Below are 26,383 nucleotides of genomic sequence, written 5' to 3' on the forward strand. Positions count from 1 at the left end.
TATAGCGCGGTCGTACACTGGATTGTGCAGTGTGTATGGCTGCGCCATTTGTCTGTGCATTGGCCCTCTTGTCAGGTGGAATACATATCATTCTAATGTGAACCCCACCTATGAGTTAATACAGAGATGGATTGTCAGAGTTTGTAAAAATGCACAGAGTATGGACAGGAATTCCATAAGTGAGTAGCAGCACAGGAGGAGTCTTGTAGGTGGGAGTGAGGTGGTTACCAAAAAAAAATTGCATGTCAAAAGTGGATCTAAGGAGTGAGAGAGCGTATGAAGTGGGTGGTGTTTATAAGGGGTTTGAATTGTAAATAATAATGTCACATGAAAGTCATATTGACCGAGCTGCAGCTGCTTGCACAGTGGCAGCTACCTAGTGCGATTTACAAGAGCACTGGATTTTATGTATTGGTGAATTACCTCTTTCAGTGCTTCCCTTAGAAACAAGCAAGTGGCTGCAGTGAGGCTAATTTACCCCTCCTGGCTCTCATTGTTTCTGACCCTGTCATTTGCTAGATCACTTGATTGCATTGTATTTTCGTGTATCTGTTATGGCTACAGCACTCTGAGGCATAATTAATCATTTATTGATTGGCAATGATTGATGGAAAAGATGAGATAAAGATAGCGTTGTCTGTTTAGTGTCCACCTCAGCCGAGACACGTACTCGCTTGTTCCTGTCCCCATAAATATGATGATGCAGTATAAATTTAAATATATATTTGTATATTTTCTTATTTTGTCTTTTGAACACCGCAATGCTTGATAGTTACATACAGTAGGATGCTTGTTTTAGTAATGTATGGTACACGCCAAAATTGACGCAACCTTTTGTCATTTACCTCCCACGTAGTTATCACAGCAAACTCACTATACACCCACTCCTTCATTCAGCTCCAACATACTGTACTGTATTCTGAAAATTTGTATGTAAAGCATTTCAGTTTGTCATATTTTTATGAAAAAAATCCTAAATGCTTCTTTAATACTTTGTTTCTGCATTTCTGTGCCTGCAGTGTTAGTTACATAAAACATTGATTATTTTTCTTTGGTAATATTGCTTTCATAAATGGTTACAATTTCATCCACTGCTGTAAGACGCACTTTAATGTACTCATTTTCTTTTCAGCAAAGCAGAACAAAGCGCAACAGACGGTCCATGCATTTCTTCTAAAAAAGTGGACAATGCAGGTATGAAAGCTGCATAACACACAATCTTCTCTTGTAGATGTCTGTCTAGATAACTTGAATCATGAGCCAACTTTTAAGTTATGGGCCCTACACATTTAGCGATGTGGACGGGCGATATGAACGATATTGTTCAGAAATGAGCGATATATCGTTAAGTGTGGAGGCATGAAGGTGGGAATTCAATTGATTTCTAGCACTCGCTGCTCCCTTCAAAATTGACGGGCATTATGTATTTGTTTGTGCTGCAAGTGCCCATTTTTTCTCCAGAGATTAGCCATGTGAAGCAGCTAAACCTATGCAAACTACTGGTTGTGCTGCTGACACAGCAGTTTGGGTGCCAAAAAGCTAGACTTTATGTGGATTTCTCCTTGCCATCCCAGGAGGGTGTTAGAAGAAATAATGGGTGCCTGCGGCCCAAACCACTGAATAGCTCCAAGTCACTTTAGATGGGAGTTGCGACAGAGCTAACCAATTGAATTCACCTCCAAGGTGTCTTGGGAAAATCTATTCCCTTCTCAGTAACCTTATGCACGAACAGATCTATGTAACGAGAGACCAGATCCTGTGGCTATATTACTTGTACAGTACATGTGTATTGTAAATATTTTAGTTGTGTGTATTTTTGCCCTTGTGCAGGAAATGCAACGTAGTTGCTCTGCTACAAATGTTTCTCCTTAATAGTCAAAAGTAGACCATGCTAAATGGGTCCAGAAGGATCAAATCTGTTGGACAGAGCATCATCAAATGTAACTGCATACACATATATTTTAGGGGGGTGGTATGGAAGGTCGACCACACTTAGGTTGACAGTGTCTATGTTGACTAGTATTGGTCGACAGGGATTCTAGGTCGACATGTTCTAGGTCGACAGGTCAAAGGGTTGACAGTGACCGGGAACCCCAATTAGTGCACCGTATCCCCTCGCAGGTTACTATTCCCAGTCGTAGTCTACGTGGATCGTTAAGTATGAAAAAGTAACAAAATTCTGAAAAACTCATGTTGACCTTTTGACCTGTTGACCTAGAACATGTCGACCTAGTTACTGTCGACCAATAGTGGTCAACCTAGACATTGACGACCTAAGTGTGGTCGACCTAGAGACCGGATACCATATTTTCTCTTACGTCCTAGAGGATGCTAGGGACTCCAAAAGGACCATGGGGTATAGACGGGATCCGCAAGAGCTTGGGCACACTGAAAAGACTTTAACTGGGTGTGAACTGGCTCCTCCCTCTATGCCCCTCCTCCAGACCTCAGTTAGACTTTGTGCCCAGGACTGACTGGACACTCACTAGGGGAGCTCTCCTGAGTTTCTCTAGAAAAGACTTTTGTTAGGTTTTTTATTTTCAGGGAGACCTGCTGGCTACAGGCTCCCTGCAGCGAGGGACTGAGGGGAGAGAAGTCAGACCTACTTCTACTTAGTTTAAGGGCTCAGCTTCTTAGGCTACTGGACACCATTAGCTCCAGAGGGTTCGATCACTTGGTGCGCCTAGCTGCGTGTTCCCGGAGCCGCGCCGTCACCCCCCTCACAGAAGAAAGAAGCCGGGTGAGTATGCAGAAGGCAGAAGACTTCAGTGACGGCAGAAGACTTCAGTAACGAGGTACAGCGCAGCGGTAGCGCTGCGCTCCATGCTCCCACACACTTCACCAACGGCACTTGCAGGGCGCTGGGGGAGGAGCGCCCTGGGCAGCAGTTACTGAGGTCTGGGATACCGGCAGAAGGCTTTTCGGTGCCTCGGCACCGTTTTTCAAACCCTCGCCGGCAATTTCAGTTTTCAAATTTAGCGGGCTGAAGCGCACCGGGAAGGGGCGGAGCTTAGCCGCGCCGCTCACCAGCGCCATTTTTCCTCATACACGCGGCTGCATGAGACGCTGGCCCGGGACCTCCAAAAGCTCCACTACAAGTAACGGGGAGCTAATCGGGGGTGAAGGGGGGGGGGGGGGGGGGGCACAGTTTTATGGTGCATATTTATTGTTTTTGAAGCAGCGCTTTTTACATGTATTTATTTGGTGTGATATATGGGCGCTGGGGTTGGAGCTGGCATACTCCCTCCGTGTTCCTCTATCAAGGCTTCCTTGTGGGCCTGTCCCCTAGCTGAGGCATTGTGTGTGTGTGTGTGTCGGAGGGTCGATACTCAGTGTCGGCATGTCTGAGGCTGAATGTTATTCCCCGGAGGAGGTTACTGGGAGAGCAGATGCGGGTCTGGAATTGGCTCTGTCGGCGCAGCCGACACCTGATTTACTCACATTGTTAAGTACACTTAATACAAATGTGGCTTCTTTATCAAAGAGGTTAGATAGATCAGAGTCGCAGACACAGGTGTGGAGGAAATCCATGGAGGATGCTTTGTCTCAGGTGCAGACCCCATCGGGGTCGCAAAAGCGTCCGTTTACCCAAGTGGTAGATACTGATACCGACATGGATTCTGATTCCGAAGTCGATTTCACTGAGGCTGCTTTACATCCACGATTAGTTAAGAGTATTCAGTACATGATTGTGGCTATAAAAGATGTTTTACGCATTTCTGATGAACCTGCGGTGCAGGAAACAAGGATTTGTTTGTTCAAAGGGAAAAAACCTGAGGTGAAGTTTCCCCCCCTCTCATGAAATTAATACTCTTTGTGAAAAGGCTTGGGAGTCGCCGGACAAGAGGTGGCAGATTCCCAAGAGAATTTACATGGCGTATCCTTTCCCCTCTGATGACAGGGAAAAATGGGTGGCATCTCCGAAATGTTGACAAAGCTCTATCTCGTTTGTCTAAGAAGGTGGCGCTTCCGTCTCCAGACACGGCAGCTATCAAGTATCCGGCGGATCGCAAGCTGGAGACGTCTCTGAAGTCCATTTTCACTAATACGGGTGCATTGTCAGACTTGCGGTGGCGTCGGTATGGGTGAGTAGTGCTATTGCTAAATGGGCTGAGAATTTAGCTGCTGATATGGATACCCTTGATAAAGATAATGTTCTTTTGACTCTTGGTTATATCAAGGATGCTGCAGATTACCTGAAGGATGCGGCGAGGGATGTTGGTCTCTTGGGCTCAAGAGCCAATGCCATGGCGATCTCGGCCAGGAGGGCGCTGTGGATCCATCAATGGAATGCTGATGCCGACTCCAAGAGCGCTATGGAAGCTCTACCCTTCAAAGGTAATGTCTTGTTTGGGGACGGCTTGGCTGACCTGGTCTCTACCGTGACTGCGGGTAAGTCGTCTTTTCTTCCCTATGTTCCCACACAACAGAAAAAGGCACCACATCAGCAGATGCAGTCCTTTCGTCCAAATAAATACAGGCATAGAAAAGGTTCGTCCTTCCTCGCTTCAAAAGGTAGAGGAAGGGGAAGGAAGTCGCCTGCAGTGTCAGTCGCCCAGGACCAAAAGTCCTCCCCTGCCTCTACCAAGTCCACCGCATGACACTGGGGTTTCCCTGGGGGAGTCCGAACCGGTGGGGGGCCGTCTGCGGATCTTCAGTCAGGTCTGGATTCAATCAGGCCTGGATCCTTGGGTCCTAGAGATTGTATCTCAGGGATACAAGCTGGAGTTTCAGGAGGTGCCCCCTCACCGGTTTTTCATTTCGGCTTTACCAGTGTCTCTTCCGGACAGGGAGGTGGTGCTGGCAGCAATACAAAAGTTGTGTCAACAGAGGGTCATTGTTCCCGTTCCCCCGTCCCCGGGGAGGGGTTCTACTCGAGCCTCTTTGTTGTACCGAAACCGGACGGTTCGGTCAGACCGATTCTGAACCTAAAATCCCTCAATCCATACTTAAAAGTTTTCAAGTTCAAGATGGAATCTCTTCGAGCTATGATTTCCAGCCTAGAAGGGGGGGATTTTATGGCGTCAGTCGACATAAAGGATGCCTACTTACACGTCCCGATATATCCTCCATATCAAGCCTTCCTCAGGTTTGCGATACAGGATTCTCATTACCAATTTCAGACGTTGCCGTTTGGGCTTTCCACGGCCCCGAGGATTTTCACCAAGGTCATGGCAGAAATGATGGGGGTTACCATTATCCCGTACTTGGACGATCTCCTGATAAAGGCGAGGTCCAAGGAACGGTTGCTGAGAAGTGTGAGTTTGTCTCTGTCGGTTCTGCGACAGCACGGTTGGGTGCTAAATTTGCCAAAATCTCAGTTGATTCTGAACACTCGGCTGCCTTTTCTGGGCATGATTCTAGTTACGGAGAGTGTTTCTTCCGGAAGAAAAAGCTCTGGAACTGCAGACGATGGTCAGGGAACTTCTGAGGCCGACGAGTGTGTCGATTCATCACTGTACTCGGGTTCTGGGGAAAATGGTTGCGGCATACGAATCCATTCCATTTGGCAGGTTTCATGCCTTGGTGTTTCAGTGGGACCTGCTGAGCAAATGGTGCGGGTCTCACCTGCACATGCACCGGAAGATAAGTCTATCTCCCAGGGCCAGGATTTCTCTCCTGTGGTGGCTACAAAGTTCTCACCTCGTAGGAGGGCACCGGTTCGGTATCCAGAACTGGGTACTACTGACAACAGATGCAAGTCTCCAAGGCTGGGGCGCAGTCACCCAAGGAAGAAATTTCCAGGGGAAATGGTCGCTCCAGGAAGCTTGTCTCCACATAAATGTTCTCGAGTTAAGAGCCATTTACAACGGCCTGCTACAAGCAAGAAGCATACTTCAGGGTCGTCCTGTCCTCGTACAGTCGGACAACATCACAGCGTTGGCGCATATAAACTGTCAAGGCGGAACAAGGAGCAGGGCGGCTATGGCGGAGGCCACAAGAATCCTTCGCTGGGCAGAGCAACACGTGAGCACCCTGTCAGCAGTCTTCCTTCCGGGAGTGGACAACTGGGAAGCAGATTTCCTCAGCAGACACGATCTCCATCCGGGAGAGTGGGCTCTTCACCAAGAGGTATTTGCAGAGGTGACGAAGCGTTGGGGAATTCCGCTGATCGACATGATGGCGTCTCGCCTCAACAAGAAGCTTCCGAGGTATTGTTTCAGGTCAAGGGACCCCCAAGCCAGTGCAGTGGACGCCCTGGTGACTCCGTGGGTGTTCCAGTCGGTGTATGTGTTCCCTCCACTTCCTCTCATTCCAAAGGTTCTGGGAATCATTCGACGAGCAAGGGTTCAGGCGATTCTTGTCGTTCCAGATTGGCCAAGAAGGGCCTGGTATCCGGATCTTCAGGAATTACTTGTGGAAGATCCTTGGCCGCTTCCTCTAAGAGAGGACCTGTAATTGCATGGACCATGCGTGTTTCCAGACTTACCGCGGCTGCGTTTCACGGCATGGAAGTTGAGCGCCAATTCTTAGCTCGAAAAGGTATTCCCGGGGAGGTCATTCCCACCCTCCTTAAGGCTAGGAAGGAGGTTACGGTGAAACATTATCACCGTATTTGGAGAAAGTATGTTTCATGGTGTGAGACTAACACGGCTCCTGCGGAAGAATTCCACTTAGGTCGGTTTCTCCATTTTTTGTAGGCAGGCGTCGATGCAGGCCTGAAATTAGGCTCCATCAAAGTGCAGATTTCGGCTTTATCTATTTTCTTTCAAAAAGAATTAGCTGTCCTCCCAGAGGTTCAGACTTTTGTGAAAGGCGTAATGCATATCAATCCTCCGTTTGTGCCTCCTGTAGCTCCATGGGATCTTGATGTGGTCTTGCAGTTTCTTATGTCTTCCTGGTTTGAACCTTTGTGTAAGGTTGAGTTAAAGTTTCTCACTTGGAAGGTAGTCATGCTGTTGGCTCTGGCATCTGCCAGGCGAGTGTCAGAGTTGGCGGCCTTATCTCATAAGAGTCCGTACTTGATTTTCCATTCGGATAGAGCGGAATTAAGGATTCGTCAACAGTTTCTGCCGAAGGTGGTTTCTTCGTTCCACATTAACCAACCTATTGTAGTACCCGTGGCTACGGATGCTGTAGCAGTTCCAAAGTCTCTGGATGTTGTGAGAGCTTTAAAAATCTACGTTGCCAGAACGGCTGTTGCCAGGAAGACAGAGGCGCTGTTTGTCCTGTATGCTTCCAACAAGATTGGTCATCCTGCTTCGAAACAGACTATTGCACGCTGGATTTGAAATACAATTCAGCAAGCTCATTCTTTGGCTGGCCTACCGGTGCTGAAGTCAGTAAAGGCCCACTCTACCAGGAAGGTGGGCTCATCTTGGGCGGCAGCCCGAGGGGTCTCGGCACTTCAGCTTTGCCGAGCAGCTACCTGGTCGGGTTCAAACACTTTTGCTAAGTTTTACAAGTTTGACACCCAAGCTGAGGAGGACCTCATGTTTGCTCAATCGGTGCTGCAGAGTCGTCCGCACTCTCCCGCCCGGTCTGGAGCTTTGGTATAAACCCCATGGTCCTTTTGTAGTCCCCAGCATCCTCTAGGACGTAAGAGAAAATAATATTTTGGTACCTACCGGTAAATCCTTTTCTCCTAGTCCGTAGAGGATGCTGGGCGCCCATCCCAGTGCGGACTTTTACTTGCAGTGTATTCTTGCGGGTTAAATTAGTTTATACATGGGTTGTGTATTTATTGGTTTCAGGTTGTTGCTGATGTTAACTCATACTGTTATCTGGTTTACTGTTACTCCGGTTGTACGGTATGTTTGTGTTGTGGGCTGGTATGTTGTAGCCCTTATTTTAAACAAAAATCCTTTCCTCGAAATGTCCGTCTCTCCTGGGCACAGTTCCTATAACTGAGGTCTGGAGGAGGGGCATAGAGGGAGGAGCCAGTTCACACCCAGTTACTCTTTTCAGTGTGCCCAAGCTCCTACGGATCCCGTCTATACCCCATGGTCCTTTTGGAGTCCCCTGCATCCTCTACGGACTAGGAGAAAAGGATTTACCGGTAGGTACCAAAATCCTATTTTAGATATTGGAGTGCTAGTCCTTCATGCTCAATATTGTCTTGTGAATGTTCTCAAAGAAGGACGTGATTTTTAAAAATGGGATAGAGTGCTAAATTCTGTATAGAAATAAATGTTATGCCCCCTTCTGAGTGAATGAATATACAGTGGGTTGATGAATATCCACAAGTTCATCAAAATTTAACATGTTAAGGCTTTATTATTATTATTATTTATTATTATTATTATTATTATTACTATAGATATTTATTACTTAGAAGCATTGCAGACTTTGCTATCCTATTGTGTATTTGTATGTTTTGGTTTAAAATATCTTCACATTGGTTTGCACCTTTTCTAGTTTTACAACACTTTTTTTCACTCTCCTTTTATACAGCTGGCCTCATTCAAAGTTTAGCATTTTTATACAGTTTTTCCAGCTGTAATCCTTTTTTTTTCTGGAATCAAAGTATATTTGCCTATACTTTAAAAAAAAAATATATATATATATATATATATATATATATATATATATATATATATATATATATATATACAGGTTGAGTATCCCATATCCAAATATTCCGAATTACGGAATATTCCGAAATACGGACTTTTTTGAGTGAGAATGAGATTGTGAAACCTTTGTTTTTTGATGGCTTAATGTACACAAACTTTGTTTAATACACAAAGTTATTAATAATATTGTATTAAATGACCTTCAGGCTGTGTATATAAGGTGTTTATGAAACATAAATGAATTGTGTGAATGTAGACACACTTTGTTTAATGCACAATGTTGTAAAAAATATTGGCTAAAATTACCTTCAGGCTGTGTGTATAAGGTGTATATGTAACATAAATGCATTCTGTGCTTAGATTTAGGGCCCATCACCATGATATCTCATTATGGTATGCAATTATTCCAAAATACGGAAAAATCCCATATCCAAAATACCTCTGGTCCCAAGCATTTTGGATAAGGGAGACTCAACCTGTATATATATTTTTTTTTATTTTTTTTTAGAGGCTTTGATAATATTCTATACATATAAAATATTTGTAGAAAGAAAAGCAAGCAACCTTTTTCCACATAAAAGTAAAAATAAAAATTTGTTTAACATACAGATGTGTCCTCTTACATCTGGCGTCCCTGCATGTTAAACAGCCCTTCTAGTGCGTGACTCAGTAGTTTCCATTCAAATGCATCTTATCGATGTGAAAAGGATGCACAAGCGGCTTATGCGGCAAGCCTCTATTCTGTGTGTGGTCATGGCTGTACCTGCATGTGAAATGGTATGCTACGTACCATTCCATATGCAGTTATAGTCGCAGTCACACACAGAATATAAGCATGCCACATATCCTTTTAATCAGGAGAGTTTGCTTGTGCATTCTATTCACATAGTGATGTGAATAAGACGCATTTTCAGCAAACAAAGATGCCTAACACTAAAGGAGTTGCACGGGACCTGTCAGCTCACTCACGCCAGGCACCTTCTGCTGGCGTATTGAGGCAAGATGTATGAAGACTCATATATATGTGCTAAAGTCATAACCAAACCCCCTGGAAGATGGCCAGACTTTTAACCACTGTCCAGCACTGTGCTTTGGACAGCTCCAGTCAGATGTTATAGTTGCCGTATTTCATGAGCATCCCAGGTTCCTTGCTGTCTCCTTCCACGTATAAATGTTTTTATATTGGGTATACTGTGAAAGAATGATATCCTATAGCATAATCTAGAATCATAATATAGCACATTGTAATTAGTTCCAGTTATTGGGAGAGGGCATGGAAGCTGGAACCAGAGAATACTATTAAGCGCTTTTAAAATAACCTCTTACAGCTGATACCACTGGGGCAGTGCAGTCACCAGAAGTCGCTGTCAGAAATGGACTGAGGATACAAGGTAGGTGTAACTTCTGTATATAAGAAAAATAATGTACATAGCAGCCTTTATACATAAATAGTCCATTATTTGTTGGTTTAAAAAACAAAAAAAGGAAGAGAAATATATCTTTAAATCTGCTCTCTGTTTCATGTTTATTTTGTTGCCTAATATATGTTATTTCTTTCACCTTAATGACATTTTTAAGGGATGGGGGTGTTTTTTTTTATTTATATCAAGTTTTTTTCTTTTTTTATGTTTTTCAGAATAGTACTTGAGTTATACTAAAGATTAGGTTTTTGTTTTTACTGCAATTGTTACCTCTCACCAGAGCTAAGTTAATATTGTTTCCCTATTTTTGAGAGACAATTTAAATCTTCCTAGCCCCAGCAGCTGTCACTCCTGTGGGGGGATCCTCTCCGGTCATGTGATCATGGTGGTTTGTATTCAGGGTACAGAGGTACTGGGTCCTGTACAGAAATAATTGGGTAGTCAATAACAGCTTGTGTCTTGGAGTGCACATGTTACCATTGTTACTACACACCATGAGAACACAGTGTGTAGGTTTAAAGCCTTTGTTGACCCAACATAAGAAGTACAGTACAGGCTGAGTATCCCTTATCCAAATATTCCGAAATACGTAATATTCCGAATACGGACTTTTCTCTAACGTCCTAGTGGATGCTGGGACTCCGTCAGGACCATGGGGAATAGCGGGCTCCGCAGGAGACAGGGCACATCTAAATAAAGCTTTTAGGATCACATGGTGCGTACTGGCTCCTCCCCCTATGACCCTCCTCCAAGCCTCAGTTAGGTTTTTGTGCCCGTCCGAGAAGGGTGCAATCTAGGTGGCTCTCCTAAAGAGCTGCTTAGAAAAAGTTTTTTTAGGTTTAAATCTCAGTGAATCCTGCTGGCAACAGGATCACTGCATCGAGGGACTTAGGGGAGAGATTTCCAACTCACCTGCGTGCAGGATGGATTGGAGTCTTAGGCTACTGGACACTTAGCTCCAAAGGGAGTCGGAACACAGGTCCTCCTGGGGTTCGTCCCGGAGCCGCGCCGCCGATCCCCCTTACAGACGCTGAAGACGGAGGTCCGGAAAGCAGGCGGCAGAAGACTCCTCAGTCTTCATGAAGGTAGCGCACAGCACTGCAGCTGTGCGCCATTGTTGCTACACGTCTCACTGATTCAGTCACGGAGGGTGCAGGGCGCTGCTGGGGGCGCCCTGGGCAGCAATATTAAATACCTTTAGTGGCAAAATAAATACATCACATATAGCCATTAAGGCTATATGTATGTATTTAACCCAGGCCAGTTTTCTTAAAACCCGGGAGAAAAGCCCGCCGAAAAAGGGGCGGAGCTTATTCTCCTCAGCACTCAGCGCCATTTTCCTGCTCAGCTCCGCTGGTGAGGAAGGCTCCCAGGACTCTCCCCTGCACTGCACTACAGAAACAGGGTAACAAAGAGAAGGGGGGCATAATTTGGCGATATTGATATATTAAAAGCGCTTATATCAAAAACAACACCTTCTAGGGTTGTTTATATACATTTATAGCGCTTTTGATGTGTGCTGGCAAACTCTCCCTCTGTCTCCCCAAAGGGCTAAGAGGGTCCTGTCTTCGATTAGAGCATTCCCTGTGTGGCTGCTGTGTGTCGGTACGTGTGTGTCGACATGTATGAGGACGATGTTGGTGTGGAGGCAGAGCAATTGCCGGTAATGGTGATGTCACCCCCTAGGGAGTCGACACCGGAATGGATGGCTTTAGTTATGGAATTACGTGATAATGTTAGCACATTACAAAAGTCAGTTGACGAAATGAGACGGCCGGAAAACCAGTTAGTACCGGCTCAGGCGTCTCAGACACCGTCAGGGGCTGTAAAACGTCCCTTACCTCAGTCAGTCGACACGGGTACCGACACAGATGAATCTAGTGTCGACGGTGAAGAAACAAACGTATTTTCCAATAGGGCCACACGTTATATGATCACGGCAATGAAGGAGGCTTTGCAGATCTCTGATACTGCTGGTACCTCAAAAAGGGGTATTATGTGAGGGGTGAAAAAACTACCTGTAGCTTTTCCAGAATCAGAGGAATTGAATGACGTGTGTGACGAAGCGTGGGTTAACCCAGATAGAAAACTGCTAATTTCCAAGAAGTTATTGGCATTATACCCTTTCCCACCAGAGGTTAGGGCGCGCTGGGAAACACCCCCTAGGGTGGATAAGGCGCTCACACGTTTATCAAAGCAAGTGGCGTTGCCGTCTCCTGATACGGCCGCCCTCAAGGATCCAGCAGATAGGAGGCTGGAAACTACACTGAAGAGTATATACACACATACTGGTGTTATACTGCGACCGGCAGTAGCCTCAGCCTGGATGTGCAGTGCTGGGGTAGTGTGGTTGGATTCTCTGACTGAAAATATTGATACCCTGGATAGGGACAGTATTTTATTGACTCTAGAGCAATTAAAGGATGCTTTTCTTTATATGCGAGATGCTCAGAGGGATATTTGTACTCTAGCATCAAGAGTAAGCGCGATGTCCATATCTGCCAGAAGAAGTTTATGGACGCGACAGTGGTCAGGTGATGCGGATTCCAAAAGGCATATGGAAGTATTGCCATATAAAGGAGAGGAATTGTTTGGGGTCGGTCTTTCGGACCTGGTGGCCACGGCAACTGCCGGCAAATCCACTTTTTTACCTCAGACCCCCTCCCAACAGAAAAAGACACCGTCTTTTCAGCCGCAGTCCTTTCGCTCCTATAAAAACAAGCGACCAAAAGGACAGTCTTATCTGCCGCGAGGCAGAGGAAAGGGTAAGAGAGGGCAGCAAGCAGCCCCTGCCCAGGACCAGAAGCCCGCCCCGGGTTCTACAAAGCCATCAGCATGACGCTGGGGCTTTACAAGCGGACTCAGGAGCGGTGGGGGGTCGACTCAAGATTTTCAGCAATCAGTGGGCTCGCTCACAAGTGGACCCGTGGATCCTGCAGATAATATCTCAGGGTTACATGTTGGAGTTCGAAAGGTCTCTCCCTCGCCGGTTCCTAAAGTCTGCTTTACCAACGTCTCCCTCAGAAAGGACGTCGGTTTTGGAAGCCATTCACAAGCTGTATTCTCAGCAGGTGATAGTCAAGGTACCCCTCCTACAACAGGGAAAGGGGTATTATTCCACACTATTTGTGGTACCGAAGCCGGACGGTTCGGTAAGACCTATTCTAAACCTGAAATCCTTGAACCTGTACATACAGAAATTCAAATTCAAGATGGAGTCACTCAGAGCAGTGATAGCGAATCTGGAAGAAGGGGACTTCATGGTGTCCCTGGACATAAAAGATGCTTATCTGCATGTCCCAATTTACCCCTCACACCAAGGGTATCTCAGGTTCGTGATACAAGACTGTCATTATCAGTTTCAAACGCTGCCGTTTGGTTTGTCCACGGCCCCTCGGGTCTTTACCAAGGTAATGACCGAAATGATGGTTCTTCTACGAAGAAAAGGCGTATTAATTATCCCTTACTTGGACGATCTCCTGATAAGGGCAAAGTCCAGAGAACAGCTGGAAGTCGGTGTAGCACTAACCCAGGTAGTGCTTCAGCAACACGGGTGGATTCTGAATCTTCCAAAATCTCAATTGACCCCGACAACTCGTCTGCTGTTCCTGGGAATGATTCTGGACACGGTTCAGAAAAAGGTGTTTCTCCCGGAGGAGAAAGCAAGGGAGTTATCCGAACTTGTCAGGAACCTCCTAAAACCAGGAACTGTGTCAGTACATCAATGCACAAGAGTCCTGGGAAAGATGGTGGCTTCTTACGAAGCGATTCCATTCGGCAGATTCCATGCACGGACATTTCAGTGGGATCTGCTGGACAAATGGTCCGGATCGCATCTGCACATGCATCAGCGGATAACACTGTCACCAAGACTAAGGTTGTCTCTCCTGTGGTGGTTGCAGAGTGCCCATCTGTTAGAGGGCCGCAGATTCGGCATACAGGACTGGGTCCTGGTGACTACGGATGCCAGCCTACGAGGCTGGGGAGCAGTCACACAGGGAAGAAACTTCCAGGGCGTGTGGTCAAACCTGGAGACGTCCCTTCACATAAATATACTGGAGCTAAGAGCGATCTACAATGCTCTAAGCCTGGCAAAATCGCTGCTTCAGGGTCAGCCGGTGTTGATCCAGTCGGACAACATCACGGCAGTCGCCCACGTAAACCGACAAGGCGGCACGAGAAGCAGAAGAGCAATGACAGAAGCTGCAAGGATTCTGCGCGGGGCGGAGAATCATGTCATAGCACTGTCAGCAGTGTTCATCCCGGGAGTGGACAACTGGGAAGCAGACTTCCTCAGCAGACACGACCTTCACCCGGGAGAGTGGGGACTTCATCCAGAAGTCTTCCACATGATTGTGAACCGTTGGGAAAGACCAAAGGTGGACATGATGGCGTCTCGCCTCAACAAAAAATTGGACAGATATTGCGCCAGGTCAAGAGACCCTCAGGCAATAGCTGTGGACGCTCTGGTAACACCGTGGGTGTACCAGTCAGTGTATGTGTTCCCTCCTCTGCCTCTCATACCAAAGGTACTGAGAATTATACGGAAAAGAGGAGTAAGAACAATACTGGTGGCTCCGGACTGGCCAAGAAGAACTTGGTATCCGGAACTTCAAGAGATGCTCACGGAGGATCCATGGCCTCTACCTCTAAGAAGGGATCTGCTTCAGCAGGGACCTTGTATGTTCCAAGACTTACCGCGTCTGCGTTTGACGGCATGGCGGTTGAACGCCGGATTCTAAAAGAAAAGGGCATTCCAGAGGAAGTTATTCCTACCTTGATTAAGGCTAGAAAGGAAGTGACTGTACAACATTATCACCGCATTTGGCGAAAATATGTTGCGTGGTGTGAGGCCAAGAAGGCTCCAACGGAAGAATTTCAATTGGGTCGATTCTTACATTTCCTGCAAGCAGGATTGTCTATGGGCCTAAAATTGGGGTCCATTAAAGTTCAAATTTCGGCCTTATCAATCTTCTTCCAGAAGGAATTGGCATCAGTGCCTGAAGTACAAACTTTTGTCAAAGGTGTACTACATATACAACCCCCAATAGTGCCTCCAGTGGCACCGTGGGATTTGAACGTAGTTTTGAATTTTCTCAAATCTCATTGGTTTGAGCCTCTAAAATCGGTAGATTTAAAATACCTTACATGGAAGGTAACCATGCTATTGGCCCTGGCTTCAGCCAGGAGAGTTTCAGAGTTGGCGGCTTTATCATACAAAAGCCCATATCTGATTTTCCATTCGGACAGGGCAGAACTGCGGACACGTCCTCATTTTCTCCCTAAGGTGGTTTCGGCTTTTCACTTGAACCAGCCTATTGTGGTGCCTGCGGCTACTAGCGACTTGGAGGACTCCAAGTTACTGGACGTTGTCAGAGCATTAAAAATATATATTTCAAGGACAGCTGGAGTCAGAAAATCTGACTCGTTGTTTATATTGTATGCACCCAACAAGATGGGTGCTCCTGCGTCTAAACAGACGATTGCACGTTGGATCTGTAGCACAATCCAACTTGCACATTCTGTGGCAGGCCTGCCACAGCCTAAATCTGTAAAGGCCCACTCCACAAGGAAAGTGGGCTCATCTTGGGCGGCTGCCCGAGGGGTCTCGGCATTACAACTTTGCCGAGCAGCTACGTGGTCAGGGGAGAACACGTTTGTAAAATTTTACAAATTTGATACTCTGGCTAAGGAGGACCTGGAGTTCTCTCATTCGGTGCTGCAGAGTCATCCGCACTCTCCCGCCCGTTTGGGAGCTTTGGTATAATCCCCATGGTCCTGACGGAGTCCCAGCATCCACTAGGACGTTAGAGAAAATAAGAATTTACTTACCGATAATTCTATTTCTCATAGTCCGTAGTGGATGCTGGGCGCCCATCCCAAGTGCGGATTGTCTGCAATACTTGTACATAGTTATTGTTACAAAGATCGGGTTATTACTATTGTTGTGAGCCATCTTTTCAGAGGCTACTTCGTTTTTTGTTATCATACTGTTAACTGGGTTCAGATCACAAGTTGTACGGTGTGATTGGTGTGGCTGGTATGAGTCTTACCCGGGATTCAAGATCCTTCCTTATTGTGTACGCTCGTCCGGGCACAGTACCTAACTGAGGCTTGGAGGAGGGTCATAGGGGGAGGAGCCAGTACGCACCATGTGATCCTAAAAGCTTTATTTAGATGTGCCCTGTCTCCTGCGGAGCCCGCTATTCCCCATGGTCCTGACGGAGTCCCAGCATCCACTACGGACTATGAGAAATAGAATTATCGGTAAGTAAATTCTTATTTTTTGAGTGAGATAGTGAAACCTTTGTTTTCTGATGGCTCAATGTGCACAAACTTTGTGTAATACACAAAGTTATTAAAAATATTGTATTAAATGACCTTCAGGCTGTGTGTATAAGGTGTATATGAAACATAAATGAATTGTGTGAATGTACACACACTTTGTTTAATGCACAAAGTTATTAAAAATATTGGCTAAAATGACCTTCAGGCTGTGTATATAAGGTGTATATGAAACATAAATGCATTCTGTGCTTAGATTTAGGTCCCATCACCATGATATCTCGTTATGGTATGCAATTATTCCAAAATACGGAAAAATCCGATATCCAAAATACCTCTGGTCCCAAGCATTTTGGATAAGGGATACTCAACCTGTATTAGGAAGTGTTAATGGACGATGGTCATTGAATATCAAATTGACACCTGATAACCGTATAACAGTACAGTAATGTACCCCTTCTTGACTACTTTATTTTTTCATATAGAATTCTGTCATTGTAGCATTCATTAAACATATAAGCCATTTATTAGTAGTGATTCCTAATTACCCAAAAATGTGACACTACTATTTGATTTAGTTTGCTGTGCTGTTCTCCTATTGCTTGCACTTTCCATTAATTCAAATAAAAAAATCTGGCTAAAGTTTTGTCACAAATGTCATGATTCCCAGTCCTGCACATGTGCACCCATAAATATGTGCTGCTATTAGATACAGTGGGCAAAAATTGCTTAACGTGGGTTAAAATCTTGCTGCCCTGACTTTTTGAATAAAAAAAATAGGATAATATGGCCAAAAGTGGGTTAAATGATGTGGTACATGTAACTTATATAGATGGGAAATTGTTCTTTGAACATGCAAGCGTTTTTTGTTTTTTTTCTCCAATTTATACACACTCACTCTAGAGACACTTTAATGAACCCCCAAATACTCCAGACACATGCTGACTGAAACACACTTACTATCATTTTTCCATCTTTTTTTAAAAGTTGCAAAACTCATCCATTGGACACCGTCTAACTGCACTTTGCATTGGCCATCTACACTACTGCTACCTTGTTTGGATAGTTTCCCCTCTTTTTCATGTAGTTCACATACAGTACTTTATTTATTATTATTTTTTTTCCGACTGACTTGCAGAGAATTGGGAGCGCGCTAGCCCAAGGAATTGAACCCGTGGCTAATTGAATTGGCCCCACAGTGCTGATTTATTTTTCCTCTTAGAGTATTTAATGCAATCTGTCCAACTGTAATATGAGACCTTCTCACATAGGTCCTGATTCTGAGCCGCAGGAACTGCAGGTGTCGGACGTTGTGGTGCCACATAAATTGAGTTGCAATAGAGGTGTATCAGCGACGCGTGGTCTCAGAATATCTTGAAACTGTAGTTGCCTGTGTAGTGACAAGGAGGTGGCTGAGTGAACGCATGGAGGTGGTTCTTATGGGAGTGGCGCTCAACCACTGACATAGGAGGCCAGACTCGGGTGGAGAAACTGCACCTGCCATAAAGATGGTGCATCTAAAGACTCATTATTTAGTATTTCAGCATATATGGACACTGACAGTGGGCGTCTTAGTCCTTATAGCCCTTGCATAAACTTAGGCAATTTTTTTTCCAACTGTAGGTGTTCTATTAACCTACAAATGGAAATAACTTTTATCTACAGTTCAATTTAAAAGTAGTTTATACACTTCATGAATCTTAGTCTCGCACCGTTTGTGGTGGTTTTTCTTTTTTGTTTTCACTATCTTCAACAACAACAAAAAAAGCTGCTTTATACGCTTTTGTGTCTGTCCAGTCCTAATTCGGTGTCGTTGTTTCTTTGACATGCTATGGTAGCTGAAGACTTGCTGGTGGCAGTGTTGTGCATAGGCCTTTCCATCATGCTGGAAGCTGTATTCTTGGACCAAAAACCTGCTCTGCAGCTTTTGAAAGTACTTTTACAAGTACGTATGGTGTAATAGTTAGCATTACTGCCTCACAGCACTGAGATCATGGGATCGATTCCCACCATGACCCTAATTGTGTGGAGTTTGTATATTCTCCCGTACTTGTGTGGGTTTCCTCTGAGTGCTTTGGTTTCCGCCCACGATCCACAAATATACCGGTAGGTTAATTGGATCCCAACAAAATTAACCCTAGCGTGAATTTGTGTGCGTGTACATGTTGTAGGGAATATAGATTGTAAGTTCCACTGGGGCAGGGACTGATGTAAATGGCCAGGTATTCTCTGTAAAGCGCTGCAGAATATGTGTGCGCTATATAAATAACTGGTAATGATAATGAGTTCCATAGTGCATTGCTTTTTTTCTTTTGAAATAAATGTCCTGAACCAGAGATGTGTGCGGTGCTGCGTCTCTGTTCGCAGCGGGTATGAGAAGTTATGTTAGTGCTGATGAGGCCATTTTTGGAGAAGAGACACCCACAAGCGACTTCTCAGATTCGCTACTTGCGTCCAAGGACGCGTCATCTGTTGCACATCGGTCGCACCGTCTGACCTCTGAGTGACCTTTTGTTACTCAGAACTGAGACACCTGTGCCAGAAGCTCTATGTGCAAAGATACAGGGGTTCATTCAGACCCGATCGCTGCTGTGCGTTTTCACATAGCAGCGATCGGATCAGAACTGCGCATACGCCTGCGCCGCAGTATGCCGGCACATGCCAGACAGCCGACGGCTGTCTTAGGCTAGCAGTCGCCTCTGCCTGTCAATCGCAGAGGGGGAGGGGCAGCGGTGTTTTGCCGCCGTTTAGGAGCCGCAGTCCGGCAACGCAGGCGTGGCCGGACCGTTCGGGGGGCAGGCTGCGGCTGCGTGGCATCACATGCAGCTGCTGCAACCCTCACAGCGACGGGTAGCTCCCAACCAGCGCGCAGGAGCTGCGCTGGCTGGGAGCTACTCCTACAGTACAAAAGCATCGCCGCTGTGCGTTGCTTTTGTACTTGTGCGATGGGGCAGGGACTGACATGCGGGGCGTACTAGCCCTGTGCTGGGCGTTCCCCCGCATGTCAGGGAAGCTGATCGTAGATGTGCTAAATTTAGCACATCTACGATCAGGTCTGAATCACCTCCATAGTCACTAGCAGCGGCAAGCCCCCAAAATGTTGTCACACGCCTGCGTTTTAGTCACCACTCCCTGTTACCTATCCCAGATGGCTATCACTAAAACTGCATCTACATCCCCACTGTGATTGACAATACAAGGCCATCCTGACATATAAGTAGTTCAGTTCAGACTCTTGTGCAGTAGACAAAACATCGGCCATTTGTGTCTGTCCAAAGTCCCTTGTAGTAGGAGTACCAGCATCACTAGTATAATGTCCCTTAATCCTGGATCTAGGATGTTTTCAGCAGCAAAAAGTCTTCCAATCTTTAGTATTTGTTTTCTCTGTTCTGTAAATACATTACTTTCTCACTAGCAGCTGATTCCATCTGGTGCTGTTTGGTTATGAATATCTGACATATGCACTGTCCGATTCAGGTGCAACTATTGGTTTCAGGGTTTTCAATGAGCTCTCCAGCTGAATCCAAAAACCACCTCTTGGAGTACTGTGTTCCTGCCATTTCTAGTTGCTACTTAATTAGTATGTTTTTCTAGAAACTTCTCTTAAAACATCAAGTCACCACTGCACCTCTTCTAGTTTACTACAGATTTGGAGCATCAGTGTTTCATTCTTGGCATTATTTTGTTGCTGCTTGTTCTTAAAACCTGCATCTGCAATATGAGTGCTTTTCATGGTTAGTAATTTCTTAGCTGCTCTATGGTTCTTCTGCTGTGTTCAACTTCATGATGTTCTCAAGAAGCCGCTTTTGCCCATTGATGCACATCTTATTGCTGTAGTATGTGGGTGTTTATCCATTATGGTTTCCCATGGGGCTTTCATTTTACTTGTACTGTTGATTAGCAAAGCAAATATTGCCAATGCCAATTTTCTTTCACGTATTTTACTACTAATACAGTCTGCACAATGGGGGTCATTCCGGGTTGATCGTTCGCTTACGATTTTTGCAGCACAGCGATCAGGTGTAAAAACGGCATTTCTGTGTATGCGTATGCTCCGCAATGCGCACGCGCGACATACGGGTACAAAGCTCTTTGTGGTTGTGCTCAGGTTCTAGCGAAGTTTTCCTTCGCACTGGCGGCCGCAAGAAGATTGACAGGAAAGGGGTGTTACTGGGTGTCAACTGACCGTTTTCAGGGAGTGGCTGAAAAAACGCAGGCGTGGCTGGGCGTTTGCTGGGTGGGTGTATGACGTCAAATCCGGACACGAATAGGCTGAAGTCATCGCAAGCGCTGAGTAGGTTCAGAGCTACTCTGAAACTGCACAAACTGTTTTTGTAGAGCTCGGCTGCACATGCGTTCGCACTTCTGCGAAGCTAAAATACACTCTCCAGTGGGCGGCGGCATAGCATTTGCACGGCTGCTAAAACTAGCTAGCGAGCGATCAACTCTGAATGACCCCCAATATCGGTTCTCTCCAGTGCTTTTGCAGCACATACACACAAAAGACAAACAGGACCTGGCAGAAGTTTAGTTCTCACGAAGTTCATGATTTCTACTCAGGAATATTTGTCCATCCATAAATAAGTAATGCAAGACACACTGCTTTGTTGATATTTGTTTTTTTTCTTCTTGGACAGATTGCATTAAATATCTATATGTAATGCGATCCCACAAAATATCTGCTGAGCAAACCGTAGTATGGTCTTCAGATTTGAAAGCCTTCCTGTCAGTATCCATTTTCAGTTATTGACAAGATTATCCCTGGAGAATTTATAGCTTGTGCAGGAACTCGATCAATTTTGTCCTGATTGGAGGCGTCATTTTATCTACAGCTGAAGATATCTCAGGTGCTTTGTATTCAGCTGGATCCCTTATTTGGTTACCTTTATTTTCTATTTTCCAAGGGCACTTCTTACTTACATTTACATCCTAGTAGCATTTGGAAATGTCTATCTAACTTAGCAGTACCTTTGCATTGTGGAATGCATCCATGTTCTGCAAATTGGTAGTACGATTTTGGTAATGGGGGGGTTGGATAATTTAATAGCTAGCTTTCACATATAAACAGTAATGGATAGTTGTAGGTTGGGGAAGCCGCACAGGAATGTGAATGACGTACAGTAAGATTTGTAGTTTTCAGAAAAACGGACACTTGTAGGAGGACCCCACAATTTATCACCTTTACACCTATATAGTAAATCTTTAAAGGTATGTTATTGTGATGGTCAGTGGTGCTCCCATGGGTTTATGAATGGGTATTTAGGAAAGTACAGAAAGAAAAAAAAGAACCCTGGGAGGGAGCACTCTCTATCCGGAAACAAGGGCTATAATAGCACAAATAAATATATTTCTCATACGTCCTAGAGGATGCTAGGGATGCTTCAAGAACCATGGGGTATAGACGGGATCCGCAGGAGACATGGGCACACTATAAGACTTTGAATGGGTGTGAACTGGCTCCTCCCTCTATGCCCCTCCTCCAGACTCCAGTTAGATTCTGTGCCCAGTGAGACTGGATGCACACCGAGGAGCTCTCCAAAGTTTCTCAGAAAAAGACTTTTGTTAGGTTTATTATTTTCAGGGAGATCTGCTGGCAACAGGCTCCCTGCATCGTGGGACTGAGGGGAGAGAAGCAGACCTACTTCTCTGAGTTCAAAGGCTCTGCTTCTTAGGCTACTGGACACCATTAGCTCCAGAGGGTTCGATCACTGGTGTGCCTAGCTGCTTGTTCCCGGAGCTGCGCCGTCACCCCCTCACAGAGCCAGAAGACAGAAGCCGGGTGAGTATGAGAAGATCAGAAGACTTCAGTGGCGTCAGAAGACGGCGTTTGAGGTACCGCACGTAACACGGCACTGCAGGGAGCAGGGGGGTGCCCTGGGCAGCATGAAAGCCTCAAACAGCACTGGCATAAGTAAAAACAGTGCCTAGGCACTAGTTAAGGGACCCCCGCCAGTATAAATATAAATTTAAGCGGGACTGAAGCGCGCCATGTAATGGGCAGGGCTTTGCCCACACAGCTCTGACCAGCGCCATTTTCTCTTCACAGAAGCTGCAGAGACACTGGCCCTGACTTCCACACTGCTGTACAAGTAACAGGGTGCAAAACGGGGGGGGTGGGCACAAGTGATTTGGTGCTAATTGATATACTTAAAAAGCGCTAACAGGTCTGGGCAGTCTTTTTACTCGCTTCAGTATCGGGATAGGCGCTGGTTTGTGAGCTGGCAGAACTCCTTCTGTGTGTCTCTTACAGGCTTTGTTGTGGGTCTGTCTCCTATAGCCCCAGTGTGGTTGTGGGTGTCGGTACGTGTGTGTCGACATGTCTGAGGCAGAGTGCTCTTCCCAGGAGGAGGCTGGAGTGGGGACAGAAAATACTGTGGGAGTGACCGTGTCGGCACTGGCGACGGATGATTGGGTAAATATGTTGAGTGTTTTAAATGCAAATGTGACTCTGTTGACTAAGAGATTTGATAAATCTGAGTCTAAGAACCAGACATGGAGGAAATCCATGGAGGATGCTTTGTCACAAGCCCAGACCCCTTCGGGGTCACAGAAACGTGCATTTACCCAGATAGCTGATACAGATACCGACACGGACTCTGATTCCAGTTTCGACTATAGTGATGCCAGATTAAATCCAAAACTGGCTAAGAGTATTCAGTACATGATTGTGGTGATAAAAGAAGTGTTGCATATAACAGAGGACCCTGCTGTTCCTGATACAAGGGTCTGTATGTTTAAAGGAAAGAAACCTGAGGTAACGTTTCCTCCCTATCATGAACTGAACGCGCTTTTTGAAAAGGCTTGGGAAAATCCTGACAAGAAGATACAGGTTCCCAAAAGAATTCCAGTGGCATATCCGTTCCCCTCTGGGGACAGGGAAAGGTGGGAGTCAACCCCCACGGTAGACAAAGCTTTATCGCGTCTATCCAAAAAGGTGGCGCTTCCGTCTCCTGACACGGCAGCCCTAAAAGATCCTGCAGATCGTAAGCAGGAAAATACACTAAAATCCATTTATGTCACTACAGGGTCGCTACTCAGGCCTGCCGTTGCTTCGGCATGGGTGAGTAGCGCTATTGAAAAGTGGGCAGATAACTTTTCATATGAGATATATACCCTAGACAGGGATAGCGTGCTTTTGACTCTGGGTCATATCAGGGACGCTGCAGCATATTTAAAAGAAGCTGTAAGGGATATTGGCCTTTTTGGATCAAGGGCCAATGCCATGGCAGTCTCAGCAAGGAGAGCATTGTGGATTCATCAATGGAATGCTGACGCTGACTCTAAGAAGGTGATGGAGTCTCTACCGTTTAACGGTAAGGTCTTGTTTGGTGACGGCCTCACTGACCTGGTGTCTACGGCTACCGCGGGTAAGTCTTCATTTTTACCTTATGTTACTGCACAGCAGAAGAAAACGCCTCACTATCAGATGCAGTCCTTTCGGCCCAATAAATTCAAGAAAGGACAAGGGTCCTCCTTCCTTGCTGCGAGGGGAAGAGGAAGGGGAAAAAGGTCACAGGCTGTGGCAAGTTCCCAAGAGCAGAAGTCCTCTCTGGCTTCTACCAAATCCACTGCATGATGCTGGGGCTCCTCTGCGGGAGTCCGCACCGGTGGGGGCATGTCTCCAACTCTTCAGTCAGGTCTGGGTGCACTCGGACCTGGATCCTTGGGTAGTAGAAATAGTAACCCAAGGATACAGGTTAGAGTTTCAAGACGTGCCCCCTCACCGATTTTTCAAATCAGCCTTGCCAGCTTCTCGTCTAGAGAGGGAGGTAGTAAGCGCTGCGATACTAAAGTTGTGTCAAAATCAAGTAATTGTCACGGTGCCCCCGTCACAACAGGGGGAAGGCTTGTATTCGAGCCTGTTCGTGGTCCCGAAGCCGGATGGCTCAGTCAGAACGAGTCTGAACCTAAAATCCCTCAATTTCTTTCTAAAAAAATTCAAATTCAAGATGGAATCTCTCAGAGCAGTGATCTCCAGTCTGGAGGAGGGGGATTTTATGGTGTCGGTCGACATAAAGGATGCCTACTTGCATGTCCCTATATATCCTCCACATCAGGCTTACCTGAGATTTGCTGTTCAGGATTGTCATTACCAATTTCAGACGTTGGCGTTTGGTCTGTCCACGGCTCCGAGGATTTTCACCAAAGTGATGGCGGAAATGATGGTTCTCTTGCGCAAGCTGGGAATCACAATTTTCCCGTACTTGGACGATCTCCTCATAAAGGCGAGATCCAAGGAGCAATTGCTGAAAAATGTTGCCCTTTCACTGACGAATCTGCAACAACATGGTTGGCTCCTAAATTTGCCAAAATCACAGTTGGATCTGACGACACGGCTGTCGTTCCAGCGTATGATTCTGGATACAGAATTGCAGAGAGTTTTTCTTCCAGTGGAAAAAGCTCTGGAAATACAGAACATGGTAAAACAGATTCTGAAACCAGCAAAGGTGTCAGTTCTTCAATGCACTCGGTTGCTGGGGAAGATGGTGGCGGACTACGAGGCCATTTTGTATGGCAGGTTCCATGCCAGGGTGTTTCAGTGGGACCTGTTGGACCAGTGGTCCGGGTCTCACCTGTACATGCACCAGAAAATAATTCCATCTCCCAGGACCAGAATCTCCCTTCTGTGGCGGCTGCACAGTTCTCACCTTCTGGAGTGACGCAGGTTCGGGATTCAGGATTGGATCCTGGTGACCACAGATGCAAGCCTCCGAGTCTGGGGAGCAGTCACACAAGGAAGAAACTTTCAGGGAAAGGGGTCAAGCCAGGAAGCTTGTCTACACATAAACATTCTGGAATTAAGGGCCATTTACAATGGCATCCTGCAAGCAGAACATCTTCTTTGAGGTCTGCCTGTCTTGATTCAGTCAGACAACGTGACAGCAGTGGCGTACATAAACCGCCAAGGCGAAACAAGGAGCAGAGCGGCGATGGCCGAGGCCACGAAGATTCTTCGCTGGGCGCAGAGACATACAAGCGCTCTGTCAGCAGTCTTCATTCCAGGAGTGGACAACTGGGAAGCAGACTTCCTCAGCAGACACGATCTCCATCCAGGAGAGTGGGGTCTTCATGAAGAGGTCTTTGCAGAAGTGACGAGTCGTTGGGGAGTTCCTCAAGTAGACATGATGGCGTCCCGCCTCAACAAGAAACTTCAGAGATATTGTTCCAGGTCAAGGGACCCTCAAGCGATAGCGGTGGACGCCCTAGTGACACCGTGGGTGTTTCCGTCGGTATATGTGTTCCCTCCACTTCCATTCATTCCAAAGGTGATAAAAATTATAAGAACAACAAGGGTTCAGGTGATACTCATTGTTCCGGATTGGCCAAGAAGGGCCTGGTATCCAGATCTTCAGGAGTTGCTCATAGAAGATCCCTGGCCTCTTCCTCTTCGGGAGGACCTGTTGCAACAGGGGCCATGCGTGTATCAGGACTTACCGCGGCTGCGTTTGACGGCGTGTCGGTTGAACGCCAAATCCTAGCCCGAAAGGGTATTCCCAGTGAAGTCATTCCCACACTTCTTCAGGCTAGAAAAGAAGTAACGGCAAAGCATTACCACCGTATTTGGAGAAAATGTGTCTTGGTGTGAATCCAAGAAGGCTCCTAGGGAAGAATTTCACCTGGGGCGTTTGCTTCATTTTCTACAATCAGGTGTGGATGCGGGCCTAAAGTTAGGCTCTATTAAAGTACAGATTTCGGCCTTGTCGATCTTTTTTCAGAAAGATTTGGCCTCCCTTCCAGAAGTTCAGACCTTCGTGAAAGGCGTGCTGCACATCCAACCTCCATTTGTGCCTCCTGTGGGATCTTAATGTGGAATTGCAGTTCCTGCAATCTCATTGGTTTGAACCTTTGCGTAAGGTTGAGTTGAAATTCCTTACTTGGAAAGTAGTCATGTTGTTGGCCTTGGCATCCGCAAGGCGAGTGTCTGAGTTCACGGCTTTGTCTCACAAAAGCCCCTATTTAAATTTCCATGCTGATAGAGCGGAGTTCAGAACTCGTGAGCAATTTCTACCGAAAGTGGTTTCATCGTTTCACGTGAACCAGCCTATTGTGGTGCCAGTGGCAACTGATTCCTTGGCGGATTCAAAGTCTCTCGATGTGGTCAGAGCTTTGAAGATCTATGTCGCCAGAACGGCTCAGATTAGGAAAACAGAGGCTCTGTTT

General features: G+C 46.0%; 1 protein-coding gene across 1 annotated transcript in view; it reads left to right on the forward strand.

Annotated features, from left to right (window-relative positions):
• ATF7IP2 (activating transcription factor 7 interacting protein 2) overlaps nucleotides 1-26,383 on the forward strand; it is a 233,173-nt gene that overhangs the window by 155,663 nt on the left and 51,127 nt on the right. Inside the window, exons 7-8 of the mRNA XM_063934278.1 lie at nucleotides 1,133-1,194; nucleotides 9,845-9,907. Of these exons, the coding sequence (XP_063790348.1) occupies nucleotides 1,133-1,194; nucleotides 9,845-9,907 (125 nt within the window). The remainder of the gene's footprint in view (nucleotides 1-1,132; nucleotides 1,195-9,844; nucleotides 9,908-26,383) is intronic.

This window comes from Pseudophryne corroboree, chromosome 7 (genome assembly GCF_028390025.1).
Source record: "Pseudophryne corroboree isolate aPseCor3 chromosome 7, aPseCor3.hap2, whole genome shotgun sequence".
In the NCBI taxonomy this organism is placed as follows: Eukaryota; Metazoa; Chordata; class Amphibia; order Anura; family Myobatrachidae; genus Pseudophryne; species Pseudophryne corroboree.